This window comes from Apostichopus japonicus, chromosome 17 (assembly GCF_037975245.1).
Source record: "Apostichopus japonicus isolate 1M-3 chromosome 17, ASM3797524v1, whole genome shotgun sequence".
Classification (NCBI taxonomy): domain Eukaryota; kingdom Metazoa; phylum Echinodermata; class Holothuroidea; order Aspidochirotida; family Stichopodidae; genus Apostichopus; species Apostichopus japonicus.
The window spans coordinates 2632786-2646790 of record NC_092577.1 but is presented as its reverse complement, the minus strand read 5'-3'; the positions used below and the strand labels follow the sequence as shown (position 1 = coordinate 2646790).

General features: G+C 38.0%; 1 protein-coding gene across 1 annotated transcript in view; it reads left to right on the top strand.

Annotated features, from left to right (window-relative positions):
- Positions 1 to 13693, top strand: part of LOC139954845 (sushi, von Willebrand factor type A, EGF and pentraxin domain-containing protein 1-like) — a 33152-nt gene extending 19459 nt beyond the window's left edge. The window contains exons 24-29 of the mRNA XM_071954809.1: positions 370 to 555; positions 2205 to 2411; positions 3936 to 4163; positions 5692 to 5898; positions 7132 to 7338; positions 11001 to 13693. Of these exons, the coding sequence (XP_071810910.1) occupies positions 370 to 555; positions 2205 to 2411; positions 3936 to 4163; positions 5692 to 5898; positions 7132 to 7338; positions 11001 to 11500 (1535 nt within the window). The 3' untranslated portion in view covers positions 11501 to 13693. The remainder of the gene's footprint in view (positions 1 to 369; positions 556 to 2204; positions 2412 to 3935; positions 4164 to 5691; positions 5899 to 7131; positions 7339 to 11000) is intronic.
- The last annotated feature ends 312 nt before the right edge of the window (positions 13694 to 14005 follow it).

Genomic DNA, 14005 nt, shown 5'->3' with positions numbered 1-14005 from the left:
ACAAAACATGACGATGACATTATAATGCTTAAGCATGCGATTTTCCTGTATAAAGTCATTCGAGAACTAGACAGAATTGAACTTGCAGGTAAATACACCGAAGCCCAGTAATTATTTTATATGGGTAACAATATTTAAATTGCCCTTTAGTGACGGCGTTGTCGGGATGTCGAAATTGTTCAGGAAGTTATGCCAGTCATGTAACAGGATAATAATGATCAAGTTTGTCAACGTACTTTCAAATTCATCCGATTTGAAATTTTCGATAGAAGGTACATGGCAGCAGATATGAAAAAATGTCCCCCCCCCCCATGTTTTTCACCAAGGTCAACGCTGTTTTAATATCACTATATCTTGGTTTCTTTACAGTTGTAGGATGTGCGTTAGATGATCTTCCGACCATTCAAAATGGTTTCATAAACATGGAAACATGTACAGGCATCATGGTGGGTGATACCTGTTCGGTGGAATGTAACGAGGGTTATCACAGCTCGTCAACACAATGCCAATATGTAGGAACTGATGTTGGCACTTGGTCCAATGTGACTTGCTCAGGTATGTAAACCAGTCAGTTAGGACAGTTTCCTAATGCTAAATCCTCTCTAAGCTGTACACCAATATAATGCTCTCAAAACACTGGTATTGACAGTACAATCAGTTCCTAACCTTGATCTTATACAAACATGATATTCATACTACTCGTACTGACAATACAAGTGCTCTGAAAGCGGGACATGACACTACAGTATAGAAAAAATTGTCCCAACTGGGTGATACAAACGTATCACGCAAGGAGAGATTGCGAAATCAAGCTTTTATGTTCACGATGCAACACATAATTATAGACATCATTTAAGAAGTGGTTTTGTAAGGAAATAATAGCTAGTTACTGACTACTACCAAAGTATACCTGTATGTAATTACTATATATATATATATTGAACATTTAATTTGGATTTATATTTATGTATATGCATTTATACATATATATATATATATATATATATATATGTATATTTGTCTTTTCTTTTCTTTTTTTTTCTTTCTTCAGGGAGTCTTCCACATTGTTAGGCTTTTAAGCTTAATGGAAGACTTCCCTCCACCTTGTACTTTTGTGGCAAAACAAATAAATAAATAATTAAAAATAAATAGACAGAAGCATTATCTTTGCGTGAGTCTTCCAACCACGGTGTATAAAGAAAAGATTATTATTGAAGATGACTGAAGTTCTAATAGGCCATTGCATCCTTAGCATGTTGTATCGCAAAGATATGAATTTGTTTTAAATTGGTGATATTTTGTGATGACATATGGCTACAGCAGAGTGAATGAGGTTATCACCATAAAGACTAAGATATAATGAGCATGTTTTGTGTTTGCTGAATAAAATGTCAATCATTCTTACATAGAGGAAAAATAATCTTCTATAACAAAAATAGGCAATTTGAGTTTGAATAAATGCAGGAATCATTAATGGCCATAAGCAAACAAATGCATCACATTTCAAGGATAATTAAATAACAGGGAAGTTAAAGGCATTGAAGACTCGCCCCAAACCGCGTGCCGCGCTCTGAAAAAGTTAACTTTCTGTTGCTTGCAAGTGAAGTTTTCTTCTTGTCGCTACAAAATGCAGACAGTAATGAAACGTGATACCTTGTTATCTTTTATCTGGACCTGAGATGTCCAAGCTGCTATGTACACTGTGTCGTGGGTATTGACCGTAGCTGTATGTATTGACTGTACACTAGTGTCTAATTACCGACGGCAGCAAACTGCGTGTGTATTTTCTGAGATCGATGGTGGTGTCTAACACTTCTGTTACACCTCATTCGAAACTAGGTCAGATTACCGGCATTAGACGTTTCTTTGTGCGCGAGTCTTCACACCTTTACTCATTCTGGAGAATCTCTACCATGTTGAAATCACACAGACGACCTTTTTTCTTATTTGAAGCCCTAGGATTATAGTGTGGAATTTAGCCAGTCAGTATATATATGTAATACATTCCAACCAACTAAATCTCGAGTTAGGAACAAGGCAGTAAGAGGGACTTTTCAACTGGAATATTGTCCCGTTAAGATAAAGTCTACATTTTCTGACAACAGTGTGTCCCTATCAACAATTTCAACACCGTGAAATAAATGTTCACTTTTTTTTATCTTTTGTATTATATCTGTTTATCATTTATTTGCAATAATTGATAGCCGTGATGTGCACATATTCGGATCTGCCAGAAGTAAGCGGTGGTTATTTTAATATCTCGCTGTGCTCTGGAAACGGCTTTGGAGACCAATGTCCGGTCACGTGTTTAGACGGTTACTATCATGTTTCATTTTTGGATACACCGACTTCTACTTGTGGTAACAGCAACGGTCATGGTACTTGGTCAGATACATCTCTGGATTGCACTAGTAAGTATAGTCAACTATTTTGTCATCTCCTTCTTCACCCCAGCCCTTCCACCCCTACCTCAACCCTCCCCCCCCCCATCCCAGCCTCTCTCTGTCTGTCATGTATTTACATAGGCATGCGTAAAGGTGAGTACCCGTTAATCAGGTAAAAACTGATGTGTGTTATAATCATTTCTTAACATGTCTTACATTTATGACCAGTTCATTGCTACCGAGAAAGGACTTACAAACAGAAAATACTAAATACACAAGCCTAAACATAATGATTGACTGGACTAACCAGACGACTCTAAAGGTTTCACCAATAATTTCGTCCACATTTTAACAGACGTGTATGACAGTTTACTGCAAAACGCTTAAAGTCTTCAATTTTGAACCATCTTTACACGGTATACACTTACTGGTCAAACGTATAGGGACAGTTGTTTAGACTCTTAACCAGTCATTAGTTGAAACAGCATTTGATTAATGAATTCTCTGTTACAAATTCCATAGTAGCGTCTTCTGACATGTCTAACAAGTGTTACGGTGTTATAACACACTTCAGTTTATATACTGATTACGGTGTTATAACACACTTCAGTTTATACTGATTAATGGTTGTCTCTTATGCACATTTACAAACTGATCAAGCCATGTACATTGGGTACCCAGATAGGACATTGGAAATTTTCTATTATGTCCAAATGTCCCCTTTTGTCAAGATGTACACAAATGTCTGTTTTGCATCGAGATGTTAACTTTAAAAGTCAAGATCTTAAAACACAAGGCATAAAAATCTTTTAAAAAAAATTGGGGGAAAAATAATTGGACGTATTGAAACAAATCATTGATTATTTCATTGCCTGGCATTCTTTTGGTAATGAAAATAATCTGTTTGAATAAAGTTTAGCGCTGTCGTAGAGTGCGACTCTAGTTGCTGAGTGAGATAGCAGAACAATCCTGGCCCCAATTTAGTTTGTGGAGAAAGGGTTGGAGGCAACAGTGCACCGGCACCATCTTCCTCTGTTCCTATGTCTTAGCGCATGTAATTCATTCTCTTCAATATGCATGTATTACTATAAGTATGTCCACAATTTGTTCTATCGTTAGGACTGACTGACTGACTTAGGTGCGTAGGACGCTGTGTCCCTTTGCCCTCTGGCGAGTAATCCTCCGCCAATCTGGTCTATCTGCTGCGCAGCTTTCAGCAGCTTGGGTTGTCATACCTATATATAGGTCTTTCTGGATTAGGTCCTTCCATCTTGAAGGTGGTCGTCCTGGAGGTCTTGGCTTGCTGAAGTCATTCTTGAATGCTTGGTATGGAAGCCGATGCTCCGGCATCCTAAAGACATGGCCGGCCCATTTCAGGCGTCTGTTTATAGATTAATTAAATTTCTCGTTTCCTCTTACTCTCTGGTATAGATCTACTTATCAATGAATATCATTAAAAATACAGCGAGATGCATATAATGTAACACATAATGTTACACATATGGTTGAAAGTAATACAGAAATTCTGCTTTTTGTTTCTTGATTGCACAGGACCGCAGTGTTTAGTTTCATCTCTACCGGAAGTTCCCCACGGTACTTTCCCTTCTTGTCCCTCTTCATCATTTTCTTATGATGGTGGTACTATTTGCACATTATCCTGTAACTATGGATACTTTTCCTCGAACATCATGGAAGTTGGCTGTATTGAAGCAGAAACGACGTCATGGTTTCTAGCTGTAACCGGAGAATGGTCTCCAAGTGATGGGTTGACCTGTGAAGGTATCTGTTTCAATTGTCTTTCAGATAGTGTGGAAGTTGTTGTTTTAATCAAATACTATATATATCTATATCTATATATATATATAAATATCTATATATATATACATATATATATTTATATATATATATATATATATATATCCACAAGAAAAAATGGAAAAAAAATGATACTTTCATTTCCAACTTTATTACTTAGAACGTTAAATTGGAAATGAAAGTATCATTTTTCCATTTTTTCCTCGTGGATATATCTTACTTTCCAACACACGCCAACAGACATGTCTATGTATATATATATATATGTATATATATATTTGACGATATGCATCTATATGTGTAAACATATATATGTATGTATCCCGTGTAAACATATGCATATATTGCATATATATACATAAATGTCTTTATCGATGTTAACCTGTCGTCTCTACGTAAAATCGATTTTTCATGATCATTACAAAAATTGTAATTTCAGTGAGCAAAGGTATAAGGCATTCGATAGTGAAATAAATATTGCTCGATTTGCTAAAATGCACCAAGGGTTCACAAAATTGGGACATTAAGAACTTAAATTCAGTGTTTGCAATACCAACGTATCTGCATTACAGGAAATAAACATTGTAATAATTGATGGAAAATATAAACAATTGAGGCACATATTGAAACTTGATCAAGTCTCTAGCACTGTCGTATCTCGAGATTGGAGATCTTTCTTAGTTGTTGTAGAAGTTTGTTCATGACTATTATATCTATTGGTCTAGTTCATCCCCAGCTGAAATCATTGATCCCAGACTGACCATTTCTCCCGACTGATAATGGGGATGGCCTCTCATCCTTTATCCTCCTTTATCTTATGGTGATATATTTTGTTTTCATTGGTTTCGATGATAATCGTAACCTATGCATTCATGATGACGACGTGTGTGTATGCATTTGTGCCACCGAGCGTATAAACACGATATCTCAAGATGAAAAGGTCTAACCAAATTCATATTTGATGTGTAGAAGTACCACATTGATTACGAGAAGCCTATTGTTTTTGGTGGAGTTCAAAGGTCATTTGGGTCACCAGTGGTCAAAGTGTGAACACCTTGTAAACACGATAACTCAAGAACAAAAGCTTGGGAGGACCTCATATTTAGTGTGTAGAAGAACCATATTGAGTACAAGAAGCCTATTGTTTTTGGTGGAGGTCAAAGGTCATCAGAGTCAAATAGTGAAACCCTTGTAAACATGTACACCCTCACTATACATTATGTCAAATTCTTGAAGAAAACTGCTCATGTTACATCATCGAAACCACAATGCATTTTTGCATTCTTCTTGATCTTGATGTTTCCTATTCCAGCCAACCGAAATGAACTGAAATTTCCAAATGTACTTTTTAGGGATTGAGGGGCAAGCAGCATAATCCTGTCACATCCAACCCTCACCTTGGGAGAGAGATACAGCAGCTCTCTAGGCACCTAGTTTTTATGACTTTCTTAATGTTTGTGTAAATTTAATCATTACTCTATATTTTATACAGCAATCACATGTGATTTTGCCAGTCTACCATCTGTTTTGAATGGTTATTTTGACGAGAGTAACTGCACTAATAACGTAGGGGACTCGTGTAATATGACTTGCTATGATGGATACTATCCAGTCACGAATACTGAAACACACTGTCAGCTGATAGATGGAGAAACCACCGGGGTGTGGTCAAACGAAATATCAGATTATTCATGCCAAGGTAAGTTTTTTTCAAATGATTCAGCCATAGACAAATCTAAGAATAGGGACGAATTCAGTCTACACTTCTGAGTGAAGAAAATATGATAATCAATCTTGTACTTTATTAAACAAAAAGGAGAAGGAACACAAACGTCAAACTCAATCTCAATTGATGGAGATATTTGCGTTCAACAGTTCTCGTGAACAACTATATACGCAAACCTTATGTTATTTGATAAAATCCATATCGGAGGCAGATGAATAAGGAAAAACTATAGAAAACGCCCAAAACAGAAAAACAAAAGAAAAAATGCAACCGTTGACCTCTGCATTGTTCTCCATTTTTAGCGTCTCATAAACAGGCAATTTTATTGAAGTTTTGTCAATGGAGTCTTCAGCATTTTAACAGCGGTGTTTGTTTTGTTTTGATTATTTATAACGCTGTTAGAAGTATATATCAATCTATACGCTAGTTTTGAAAATACGTTTCAACAGATCCCGTCTTTAATAATTATGAGAAAAATCGCAGGTATAAATCCAGCTGAGCTTACTCATATTGATGAAAACCTTACAAAATTTAATTGTCGGATATTTGTCATGAAATGATCGCGCTAGCCTACACATGTGACCAGAGAAACCAATGTCCTATCAAGGTTTGCTATTCGCTGTCAACGGGAAAAATGGTTCATGCGTTATGTGTTATTTGATAATCAATATAGGATAAGTTTGTTTTTATGACACATTTTCTTCTTCGTTTACCAAGATTGGTATTGACCAAATGAGACTATATGCTATATTACAATTCAAATTATACGTTTCTTAAATACTCAACAAGTAAGTAGTGATTCCATAAATACTCAGCAAGTAGGTGATTCCATATGATTTTAAACAAAATCGTAATCCCCTATTTTTCCCAGTCATATTGCCTTGCAATCCCAAACGAAGCAAACCCCGCTACAAAGCACACCGGATAATTTTCAATCAATTAGACATGCAGCAAAATTTGAACAGTTATGATCATAATTAACCAAATTCCTTTGAAATGTTAATACCGAGCATTCGCCAGAATCAAAGCCCTAAAGCTAGTGTAATGTCACACATTTTTTTTTTAATTATTAGCTAAATGCAAGAGAGATTTAATACATTATAAGACAATCTGTTACTTTTCACATACAGTGATTATCAACTCGAAGCCCTTAACTAGAATAACAAACTGTTGTAGATAATCATCCTTTTATATTAATGTATACAGAAGTAAGATGTTTGCTAGCTGACCTCCCTAATGCAACAGACGGCACATTCCAAGCCGTTAATTGTACCGGAACCAGGGTCAATGACACATGCCTCCTGATCTGTGACAGTTCCGGGGATATTCCCAACTTTGCCGCGGAAACAACTTGTGTCAGCCAAGGCGGTCCAGTAGGAGTTTGGTCTATGCCAAACACTTTTGAATGTAAAGGTTAGTTACATTTGTTTCTATATATGTATAACATTTTAATAAAACTCCATATTCCTCTGCTCCTTTGACATTCTCAACTCCTCTCCATGAATTTACTCCCTAAGTTGAGAAACTCACCCTCTTTCTCTAGGCTTCTTAAGTCCCTCCCCTAGTTGAGAAACTCGCCCTCTTTCTCTAGGCTTCTTAAGTCCCTCCCCTAGTTGAGAAACTCACCCTCTTTCTCTAGGCTTCTTAAGTCCCTCCCCTAGTTGAGAAACTCACCCTCTTTCTCTAGGCTTCTTAATTTCCTCCCCTAGTTGAGAAACTCACCCTCTTTCTCTAGGCTTCTTAGGTCCCTCCTACACTAGTTGATAAAAACTCACCCTCTTTCTCTAGGCTTCTTAAGTCCCTCCCCTAGTTGAGAAACTCACCCTCTTTCTCTAGGCTTCTTAGGTCCCTCCCCTAGTTGAGAAACTCACCCTCTTTCTCAAGGCTTCTTAGGTTCCTCCCCTAGTTGAGAAACTCACCCTATTTCTCTATGCTTCTTAAGTCCCTCCCCTAGTTGAGAAACTCACCCTCTTTCTCTAGGCTTCTTAGGTCCCTCCTACCCTAGTTGATAAAAACTCACCCTCTTTCTCTAGGCTTCTTAGGTCCCTCCTACCCTAGTTGAGAAACTCACCCTCATTCTCTAGGCTTCTTAGGTCCCTCCCCTAGTTGGGAAACTCACCCTCTTTCTCTAGGCTTCTTAAGTCCCTCCCCTAGTTGAAAAACTCACCCTCATTCTCTAGGCTTCTTAGGTTCCTCCCTTAGTTGAGAAAAACTCACCCTCATTCTCTAGGCTTCTTAATTTCCTCCCCTAGTTGAGAAACTCACCCTCTTTCTCCAGGCTTCTTAGGTCCCTCCTACACTAGTTGATAAAACTCACCCTCTTTCTCTAGGCTTCTTAAGTCCCTCCCCTAGTTGAGAAACTCACCCTCTTTCTCTAGGCTTCTTAGGTCCCTCCCTTAGTTGAGAAACTCACCCTCTTTCTCTAGGCTTCTTAGGTTCCTCCCCTAGTTGAGAAACTCACCCTCTTTCTCTATGCTTCTTAAGTCCCTCCCCTAGTTGAGAAACTCACTCTCTTTCTCTAAGCTTCTTAGGTCCCTCCCCTAGTTGAGAAACTCACCCTCTTTCTCTAGGCTTCTTAGGTCCCTCCCCTAGTTGAGAAATTCACCCTCTTTCTTTAGGCTTCTTAGGTTCCTCCTACCTTAGTTGATAAAAACTCATAATCTTTCTCTAGGCTTCTTAGGTCCCTCCCTTAGTTGAGAAACTCACCCTCTTTCTCTAGGCTTCTTAGGTCCCTCCCCTAGTTGAGAAACTCACCCTCTTTCTTTAGGCTTCTTAGGTTCCTCCCCTACCTTAGTTGATAAAATCTCACCCTCTTTCTCTAGGCTTCTTATATCCCTCCCTTAGTTGATAAACTCACCTCTTTCTCTAGGCTTCTTAGGTCCCTCCTACCCTAGTTGATAAAAACTCACCCTCTTTCTCTAGGCTTCTTAGGTCCCTACCTTAGTTGAGAATCTCACCCTCTTTCATTGTGTTAAGGTACATGAAACCCTTAGTGAGTGAACACTTTGATCCGCTGCAATTTGCTTATCATGCAAAGCGCAATACTGAGGACGCAATTCTTTATTGCTTAGAGAAAGTGTATTCCCATCTGGAAAAGTCAAATGCAGGTCATTCTGCTAGAATTACGTATTTTGACTTTTCCTCTGCATTCAACACGATCCAACCACATGTTTTGGTACATAAGTTGCTAAACATGAACGTCCCGCATAACCTGGTCACATGGTTATTCAATTATCTCACTAATCGGTCGCAGTATGTTAGGATCAACCAGTCCAACTGTGTGTCCAGCACATTAGTTTCGAGCACTGGTGCACCACAGGGAACTGTTCTTGCCCCGTTTTATTCACTGTTTATACTTCAGATGCTAGATCATAACATGACAGCTGCCCTGTAATTAAATTTGCTGATGATACTGCATAAGTGGGTTTGATTACAAGAGATGATGGAGGTGAATATTTGTCTCAAATAAATTGGTTTGTAGACTACTGTGATCAAAATTTCCTTGAGCTTAACGTGGAGAAGACAAAGGAAATGGTGATTGATTTTAGGAAAGGAGATCATGAACCTCCTCCTGTTGTTATCAAAGACCTGGCTGTAAACCGGGTCTCGTCCTATAAGTACCTTGGCGTAGTTTTGGATGATCAGCTGAATTGGCATGACCACATTGATTATTTGGTAAGACGGATCAATCCAAGACTCTATTGCTTGCGGAAATTGAACACCTTCAACATCAGTAGAAACATTCTTTCTAATTTCTACAATTCTGCGATTTTCAGTGTGTGGTCATATTGCATTAATTATTGGGGAGGTAATGTCAAATGGTACCGACAGAAAACGGATAGATTCTATTATAAGCCAAGTCAGTCGCATCCTAGGCGAACGTCAGCAGTCAGTGAACACCTCATATCATCTTCACCTTCAAAGTAAACTTGCTGGGGATCTCAACAACAGTAGCCACCCTCTACACATTAATTTGGAAAGTGCAATAATACCCCGCAGTCGGCGGATGAGACTACCCCGTGCCGTTACAAACCGTTACAAATCCTCCTTTATCCCTCGTTGTATTAAACTTCATAATGAATCTTTTACTCGTCAGGTCAGTTATCTTGCTCATTGTGCAATCCAATGTTTCACAAGTATCTCTGGTGCTGTTTTTACTGTATTTTGTATTTTACCGTTTTTACGTATCTTGCCAAAGTCTTTTTTGCCTAAGTCTTTTGTCTTAGTATTTGAGAGTCTGATATATTTTGTGTGTATTTCATGTACTATACGTATGTTTTATATTGTGAGCAATCAATTTCTGCAGCTTGGGATGCAATAAAGAGAATCTGAATCTGAATCTGGGCTTCTTAGGTCTCTTCCCTATTTGACAAATTCACCCTCTTTCTCTAGGCTTCTTAGGTCCCTCCCTTAGTTGATAAACTCCCCACTTTCTCTGGGCTTCGTAGCTGTAGTACGCGTGCGCGCATTTCTTGCCAAGTGAACGATACCTACAGGACTTGACGTTGAAACGTACAGCTTCATATAGTCTATGTACATTTGTAGATTCAGAGGCTAGCTGCGTAGGCAACTTATTATGAGCCTGTCACGGCGCTCACAAACGCATTCAATTTGTAGGTACCTACATGACTATACTCGCTGGTGTGTTGTCCAACCAAAAACTAACACCATGAACAACCAAAAAGTCCTTCCTGATACTGCAAGCACTCCACGAGCACTACCATTCTGCCTTTTTGCAGGCAAATGCAGTTCTAGTTGATTCCAGCCATTCGTCTCGAATGACCCTCTCCTATAGGGTTAAACATTGAAATTGTCAGCTCAATTGATCGTCATATGGAAGTTATGGTCGCAAGCGTTGAGTGGATCTGAAGTAATTACGATAGGTGTAGCAGTTTTGGTTTTCATAGTCGATCCTTAGCAAAGAGCGACATTTAATGTCCTACAAGCCAACAGGTGTACCTGCTTAAGTGACCCATCAATGTTAACCCCAAATTCTCTGTCATTTGATAACAACGACATTCTTTGCAATATTATGATCTTTCATAATTTCTCTCTTTAACTTTCATATTTTGCAGATCCATGGAGCGAAACGTTAATCGCTTGCTTAGTTACTAAAGACCAAATCATATTGAACGACGTCCTTGGTCTAGCAAAATGTAAAGCTCAATGCAGTAAGGAGAGTCTGGAATCTGAAACATGCATCTCAGTAAACTACAACAAGGTGCAACAAATCTGCCATCTAAACAAAAAGAATCGCTACAATATCTTGGACCCATCTAATTTCGAACAGCCATGTGGAGGTGGAAATGGCTGGAGATACGCAGACAGAATCGACTTGGGGGAGTGGTCACGTGTGACCCAGGCATGCGCAGTTGGGACAAACATAATAGAGATGTTTCTTCCAGATTTTACAGCCTGTCAGTTAATGGGAAGCCAAACAGTGGATTGCTGCGCAGTGCTGTTTACGTCTTCGACGGGTGTTTGTTCTTTGTATGCTGCCCACGACACATATCTTGATGCAAGTGAATGTACTGACATGTATTCTAAGAGAATAGATAAATTATGTACGAAATGAGCAACTTAGAGACTTGCCTCCGTGTCATACAGAGGCTATTACTTATAACAAGTTAAACAGACAACGAACACCGGTTGTGAGAGCTCAAGGGAACGTTTCCCCCAGCTTCCTCTTGACCAACCCGAAATGCCCATTTCATGATTAAGAAGTGATGTCCCACTTTATGTTAACGAAAATGACCCGTTCTTCATTTGTCCTGCATTTACCTTATAGGAATGTTTAGTAAGAATTGTACATATTTAGTGATATTGTGGTTATTCCGTGAAAGTCCGTGAAAGCCCTTGATACCTTACGCCTTTTGATGTGTGCGGCAAGACTAACTAACTTCCTAACACGAGGTGAAAATGGTTCCTAAACCAATCAAATTAGTTGATTTAGTCAGACGATAAGAATGACCAATATGCATGCACCATTACTACTCTTGTTAGAAATCGATAAAGGTAAGATCTAAAATGAACAACCTGCATCTGCATAATCTTTTGGTCGATAGGTGATACAACAATGTGGTCATGGGACTCAATATTGTCCAAACTGGTAACTGTGGGACGGTAAATTATGCAAAGACTAGGTCGGCTGTGTACTCTTGCGTGTTTAGACGCAGGGAATAGACTTATAAAGCTACGCGCCTAGGCAAAATGCATCTTTTTATTGGTTTGTATTTAATTGAAAATATAAATATTCGAGTTGGTTAGACTGTTTGAAATCATATCATGTTTTAACATGCTTTCACTTTTCCGGTATTACTCATTTTCTTTTACTAATATTTCGACAAACAGGTTTCAAAGCTGACCAGTAAATATGTACCCAAATTGCCTTCTTGTAGCCTATATTTTACCATGTAAAGACCAGAGGCAGGGGACTATATATTCTATGCTATCAATGTGGACGAAAATCCCTGCGACTTTCAAAGAAACAAGACTGTTAGCAGGAAACCACATTGACTCCAACTCAGCATAGATTTCGTAAAGTTATGTGATAATAATCATTAATGATAGTTTTCTTATGGTTTGAAATATGAGTTTGATCCTTATTTATCGGTATGTACTGCGTACTTCATTATACAGATTGAAGATGTTAAGTTTACATTTTCTAAACACGAATACTCTTTTCACGACTTTATGTAAATGTTATTAATTTTGACTAATTTTTAATTAATTGCATCTAAAGGATGGATGTAGACCGGAATATTGTGTGTAGTACCGAATGTGAATGGTATATGAATATATTTTATGACGAGGTTTCATACAACTAAAACAATAAATGTGCATCAGATATAAGACTTTGGATCACAACAACTTGGGCTTTGATCCAGTATTGTTGTGCCTATTGCTTCTATATTAATGATTATCTAGACGCACATTTCTACACAGGCATATGGGCATGTATGTCATATGGGCCGCCGAGAGTGCCAAAAGGCTAAACATGGATATTTAGCACTTGCCTTTGCTTTCATCAGATTGAGTTAAGTATTTTACTCAGCATTCGAGGAGGAGCAGCATAACAAATGTTTGGACTTTTTTTTGTACACATTCGCTGTTTTACATTGTAACGTCTTATTTTGAACATATCATGCTTTCATCAGCATGGTAGTTAGCTGTTTGGTGTCACATTTTCGAGTTGAATATTATGTGAAATGTGCCACGAGTTTGAAACAGGTGTGAAATATTTTGATTAAATATCTTGTGATTATTAAACAATTTGGTTGAAGTTTTATCATCACAAGTATACAGTCGTTACTCTGGTGTTATGTAATAATAAGACGGTTTCCTTAAAATCTGACTTACTCAAGTCTCCATAAAGATAATATATAGTTCAGTAACATACTTAATTTGGGAGTTAAATGTTTCCTTAAATCATGTGAGTGAATAGTTAATGGTCATGGAGCGTTAGTGATAGACTGCCATAAGCAAATAATGAGAAGATGAACTATAGCTTGGGCCAATTATTCCACCAAAATATAATACATCAAGCAACCTACAGAAAACTATGGGTGATATTTTTATTTGCCTTTCACATGACATAGGCGGTTTTTGTTTCTGTAAGAAACATGTTACCAAGATGAAAAAAAACATACAAAAAATTGAGACATGAAAAATGTGGTAAAGAAGATCATAATAAAACGCCGTTTAACTGAAGTTGCAAATCTATTCCTAAATTAAATTTGGTGATTTGAATACATATAGGTCTCCGTAATTCTGTCATTTGGTATGCTCGTAAAGGCCAAAATATTGTTTTTGGTCATTTCACCTTTGACCTTATGACGACATAGATCACGGACGCACTACAACCCATGCCCAGCCATATACCCTCAAAAGTCCATCCGGTTAATGGCACACCTTAGAAACACCTTTTCGCCACAAATTGGCAGAAGTTTTACCTCCAATGAGCATATGACTTTTGACGCTTTACATTAATCAGTGCGCAGCCAATGTTAAAAGTCTAATATCCCAAATGAATTTGAGAGTTTCGGCCAATTTGTCATTTCGCTAAGCCCTTCAAGGCTAA